The sequence below is a fragment of the Limanda limanda genome, chromosome 7, assembly GCF_963576545.1.
Source record: "Limanda limanda chromosome 7, fLimLim1.1, whole genome shotgun sequence".
Taxonomy (NCBI): Eukaryota; Metazoa; Chordata; class Actinopteri; order Pleuronectiformes; family Pleuronectidae; genus Limanda; species Limanda limanda.
This window is the reverse complement of record NC_083642.1, coordinates 15,673,485-15,679,418: the sequence shown is the minus strand read 5'-3', so window position 1 is coordinate 15,679,418 and position 5,934 is coordinate 15,673,485. Positions and strand designations below refer to the sequence as shown.

The window sequence follows — 5,934 nt, the reverse complement described above, 5'->3', positions numbered from 1 at the left end:
AATATTTTTCAGTAATTGGGAAGATTTTTCAAGACACTATTAGTTATTTCCTGATATATTTCTGGTAATTTTTCAGTACTTTTGACATTGACTCTGACACTCTTTGAGTTTTTTTTGGGAACTTGACTGATTCAAATATTTGATCTTTTCCAGTATTAAATGATTTTGGAATATTACTAAACAAACTTCCAGGCACAGAGTAAAGACGAACAAAATAAGAAAAAGATTAAAGCAAAAACTACGTTTTGTATAATACTTCGTCCTCCTCGTCACCTTGGTGATAAAATGAGAAAAGTAAACATTTATCTAAAGGTTCCATCCCCATCGGATGATTGACAGGCGCTTTAGAAGTTGTCCACCCACTTTTTAGCCAATCAGGGGCAAGGGGCGGGCCTTGACGCTAATCTTTACAAAATGGCGGCTGTTGTTGTTTTGCCGCAGGGTCAGTGAATAAATCCGCTTTTCTTTTCTTGAATTTTCTGCACTAAATTGCAGAAACAGCTCTAAAAACAACCCGGCGCCCGAGGGACCGGCTCCGCGACGACCGACATGAAAGGCAAAGAGCGGTCGCCCATTAAGAAGCGCTCCCGGGCCTTGGACGAGATCCGAGACCGGGGAGGAGGATGCCACCCGACCAGCAAGAAAATGGGGGCTCTCTCCGTTTCCAGTGGGAGTAATAATGGGAACAGCTCGACCAAAGGTGACGGCGGCGGCTCCGCGAGAAGGAGCCTGCTCGGCGAGAAGAGGGACCGGGACTTCGACAGCCACAGCCGGACTGGGAACAACCACAGCTGCCAGTCCGCGGCCGCCAGCTCCGTGGGTAAGAACCACAGCCTGAGCCTGCCGCTGGATTTAGCCCCGCCGAGGAGCACGTCGCGGGGGGAGCAGCGGGTCCAGCCGCCGGCCGTCGAGAGTGAGTACAAGACCCTGAAAATCAGCGACCTCGGCACCCAGCTGAGCGACGAGGACATCGAGGACGGGCTCTTCCACGAGTTCAAGAAATTCGGGGACGTGAGCGTGAAGATCAGCCGCAGCAACGACGAGCGGATCGCCTTCGTGAACTTCCGGAAGCCGGAGGACGCCCGGGCCGCGAAGCACGCCCGCGGCCGGCTGGTGCTGTACGACCGGCCGCTGAAGATCGAGGCGGTGTACATCAACCGGAGGAGGAGCCGCTCCCCGGTGGAGAGGGACCTGTACGGGGCGGCCCAGAGCCACAGGCACCTGCAGAGAGCCCTCTCGCCCACGGGGCTCGGGTACCGGGACTACCGGCTGCAGCAGCTGGCCCTGGGCCGGCTCCCCCCGCCGCCGCCGCCCCCTCTGCCCAGAGACCTGGAGCGGGACCGGGAGTTCGCCCTGTTCGAGGCCCGGGCGCGTCCGGCTTTCATCGCGGAGCGAGCAGCTTTCCGCGAGGAGGATTTTATCTCCCCCGAGGACGACCAAAGAGCCAACAGGACGTTGTTTTTAGGCAACCTGGACATCACGGTGACAGAGGCCGACCTGAGGAGAGCCTTCGACCGGTTCGGGGTGATCACAGAGGTGGACATTAAAAGACCCACACGGGGACAAACCAGCACGTATGGATTTCTGAAATTTGAGAACCTGGACATGGCTCACCGTGCTAAGCTCAGCATGTCTGGGAAAATAGTGGGCCGCAACCCCATCAAGATAGGCTATGGGAAAGCAACTCCCACCACCCGCCTGTGGGTGGGTGGGCTTGGACCCTGGGTTCCCCTGGCTGCTCTGGCGAGGGAGTTTGATCGCTTTGGCACTATAAGGACCATTGACTACAGGAAGGGGGACACCTGGGCCTACATTCAGTATGAAAGTTTGGACGCTGCACAGGCGGCATGCACACACATGAGGGGCTTCCCGTTGGGGGGTCCCGAGAGAAGACTGAGAGTGGACTTTGCTGACACTGAACATCGTTACCAGCAGCAGTTCCTGCAGCCGCTCCCTATCCCACCTTTTGACATGGTGGCGGAGTCATTTGTCCACCGTGCCACACCTGAACCGCTGAGGGTCAGGGAACGGACTCCACCGCCGCTTCACTTTAGGGAGAGAGAACTCTTTCCAGGAGCTGAGTGGCCCAACCCAACTATTCGTGAGCGAGTACGCGCCTCACCCTTCGAGCCTCTGGATCACCTGGAGCGTGAGCGCCGGGCACGGGAGCCCTGGTCTCTGGAGCGAGAGCTGCAGGGACGGGAACCTGTTCGCAAACGGCGTGTAATGGAGGACGGCCGTCACGTAGACCACTCCCCTGACAGCACTGATAGGACAGTAAGGCGAAGGCGTGCTTCTCCAGATGGCAGTCCTGGAGGTAGCAGCAGAGATGGAGGCCGCTTCAGTGACTCCGAGCGCCCTGTGCGGGGAGAAAGACCCTCCCCAGTACGAGAACGCCACACCAGCCTGGAGAGAGGTGGTGCTGAACGGAGACTAAAAAACCAGAGTCTCTCTGACAAGGCACCGTTAAGCAGCAGTGTTTCAGCAGTTGGAGAGCGAAAGCGCAAAGCAGGTGACGGTGGCAAAGGGCCGGCTAAGAGAGAACGTTCTGACACCAGCTCCAAGGGAGGCCAGCTGTCCAAGTCGGACGGCACCAGACTCAGTTTGGCCTGGCAGGGCATGCTGCTGCTGAAGAACAGCAACTTTCCAGCCAACATGCACCTGCTGGAGGGCGACCACAACGTAGCCAGTGACCTGCTCGCCGACACCACAGTGGGGAGGCAGGTGAGCGAGCTAAAGATCACCCAGCGTCTCCGCCTGGACCAGCCCAAGCTGGACGAGGTGTCCCGACGCATCAAGGTGGCCGGCCCCGACGGCTACGCCATTCTACTGGCAGTTCCCGGCACCACAGAGGATCCATCTTCGTCCGACCCCGCGGTCTCAACCCAGCGGCCGCTTCGGAACCTGGTTTCCTACCTCAACCAAAAACAAGCAGCAGGAGTCATCAGCCTGCCCGTGGGGGGGAGCAGAGATAAAGACAACACAGGGGTTCTTCATGCTTTCCCTCCCTGTGAATTCTCTCAGCAGTTCCTGGATTCCTCTGCTAAAGCTCTGGCTAAAAGTGAAGAGGACTATCTGGTCATGATTGTGGTGCGTGGAGCATCTTAAAAAAATCTGAACACACTAAGTTCAAGTCATGTAAAAAAAAAAAAAAAGATCTGCTGTATGTCAGTAACTATTGCATGCTGTGTGTTCTGCATTATGGGGTGCACTAGTATGGTTCTTGAGTGTTTGTATGTAGCCATGTAATCCACTAAAGGGGAGAAACTGTGCCCTACAAAACTAAGAGGTTGTTTGGTTTTGAAATTATTTTTAAAAGGGTGTATGAGAGAACTGCTCACTAAGTCAGAAACCATTCAGTCAGAATACTGTAAAACACAAGGAGCATTTGAGGAGTCAATTTCGATGAAATTTAACAAGACTCAGATTATATAGAAAACTTGGTTAATTTGCAGGTTTAATATCTCAGCTATCCAGATATATCCTGAGAAAATGTTTGATAAATTAGAAATAGGAGTGGACACAAAAACACCTCTACGACAGTTAAACCACAAATGATGAATTGAGTGGAATCCAGTGTAAACAAAAGCTACCAATGACAAGCTTAACAAAGTTCTTGGACTAATATAAGTATATAAAGACAAATATTGTCTTTACCGGTGTTGCTCTGTCTACCTCCTAAACAGGTACTTACACAAGGAGTAATTCGAAGATATTATTTTAAAGCTATTTCTACTACATTCATGTTTTGATTGATGGATACAAAGGTGAGCATGACAATTTTGAAATCAGGGTTTTCAGTGAAGGTTTAATGAATTATTTTGTACTGAAGCTACAAAGAAACGGCCCTGTTAACATTTTGTTGGTTTAAACATGTTGCACAGCTCTTCTTCAGTGCACCACGCTCCACAGACCAAAGGTTTCTGGCTGTCATGCCTTCATCAGTTAACCATCGTGATGAAGGCATGACAGCTTGAAAATATGGTAAAAGGAGAGTGGTGTGCAGAAGAAGTGCTTTTTGGTTAAATTTCAATGGGCTTGAATTGAAGCTCACTCGGTCCCTGTGTTTTCAAAGAAAAAAAAATATTCTGAAGCTCACCAGATGCATTTCAGTTACCTACATTGTTATCTGTGTTTGAAAAAAAATTGTCAAGGTTCATTGGTTTGGATCCGAGTGTATTTTATTGTGTTCCTCAGTACTGGAACACTAAATTGCAAGATAGACAATGAACTCGGTGTGTGTCCCGTCCACGGGTAAAACCAAATCATCCTGTCAACTCTGTGGAATGCTGACTACTAACAGATGTGAGTTTTGCCCAGGGAACAGCCCGTAATTCAATACGCATAGCATAGTAAAGCAAATACTAACATTTTTCTCATATTTTCTACTTAATATTTTATTTCGTGCATCCCTACCTTAGGAATGGTTGTGTAATGTTATCTATGGAAAAAAAACTACAGTAGTAATGGATAAAAAGCTTAGAGAAGTTTGTGTTGATATTTGACAGTCTGTTTCACTTTTTGCTCTGAACCCAGTAAGTTCTCCAAGAATAATAATAATCAATATAATGAAATTGTTGGTAACAAGTAACAAATGCCTGCCATTTTGTCAGTAAGATGGTTTGTGTCATTTTTAAGTTTTTGCAGTAACTTGACAGTTAACATTGGAATTTTAATTTTAGAGGTCTAAATTTATATATTTTACTCATGACTGCTAACATGTTCCAAAGGCATACTTCCCGTATTATCTTTTGCCATTGTATGTTTAGCCTGCAATAGTTATCCACTCTGATTTATAATTTGCTGAGTTTGGTTTAACATGTATTGAAAACATTGATGTGTGGGAAAGTTGTTGTGTGTCAACGTCACACCCACTGCGACGCTGGACTCCAGAGGAGACGAGTGCAGAGCTGAAAGCCTCTGCGGAGAAGGCCACATTGTGTTTGTGAGTCCTCGCTGACGAGGCAGCTTTTAAGTTGTGTAGCCCATCTGCACCTGTGATGACTTCTGTTAAAAATGGAAAAATTGAGCAATGTACACTTTGATGTCATGGGAAAGGAAAATCCATAGAGCCCACGCGAAGCTGTTCACATACCTGAAAAGTGCGGTTGGGCACTCAATGTGACCGATTATCAATAAATTGTTCATTTGAAGGGAAACATGTTTCTTCGATGGAAGTCAATTGAAGAAACACACCATGCCTTATTGTGTTTCGAAGGAGTTGTCACTTGCAATTGTGTTTCTGCACACGCGAAGGGAGACAATTTGCAATTTGTTTAGCAACACCGACGAGAGACCCCTGTTTCGTGTGAGGATCGCTGTTTGCTTACATGCCAGTTCTCAGCTGCTAAGGTGCCTGACATAAATTACTCCCCCATGACCACGTATTATACCCTCAACTGTTCCTGTTGGCACGTCAACACCTGATCAGGATGGAGGAGCATCCCTTGTTTACAGCCAGAGTCAAGTCTGCAGCGTGAAGCAGAGGCAGACAGCGGTGCAGCTCGGGAGGAGAGGGCCGGAGTCAACAGCAGCACGTGCCAGCATCCTGTTCCTCCCTGCTCTTTACTCTAAAGGTTCCATGTGCATTGTTCCTGGTGGTGCATAGGAGCTGAGGAAGAAATCTCATCACCTGCCGTCACACGCTCCACTTGGGAGACTGGGTGACACCGCTCTGAAATGTGCATAGCGTCTCCGGTTCAAGCTGTGTCACCGCAGAGGCCGAGCTGAACCGAACCGCTGGGCTGACCTGTCTTTCGTTATGTTTTTCTTTTCCCAGTTATGATTTGATTCGACTTATTGTTTGGCTCAGGGAGGAGGATGGGCCCAACCTCAGCTAGGAATATTGTTTGACCCCATCTTCACGTGTTCTCCTCTGATTGAACGCTCTCCGAGGAGATGAGTGAACAAATGGTTGCTGCGCTGAAGCTGCAC

The 5,934-nt window shown here is 49.4% G+C and overlaps 1 protein-coding gene across 1 annotated transcript; it reads left to right on the top strand.

Annotated features, from left to right (window-relative positions):
• The first annotated feature begins 426 nt into the window (after positions 1 to 426).
• Positions 427 to 5,153, top strand: rbm15 (RNA binding motif protein 15). Its single transcript, XM_061075250.1, has one exon. It carries the CDS (start codon positions 550 to 552, stop codon positions 3,106 to 3,108), a length of 2,559 nt encoding a protein of 852 aa, XP_060931233.1. The 5' UTR covers positions 427 to 549; the 3' UTR covers positions 3,109 to 5,153.
• The last annotated feature ends 781 nt before the right edge of the window (positions 5,154 to 5,934 follow it).

Coding starts and splice junctions, on each gene's coding strand:
- rbm15 (XM_061075250.1), top strand. CDS start 550: ATGAAAGGCAAAGAGCGGTCGCCCATTAAGAAGCGCTCCCGGGCCTTG.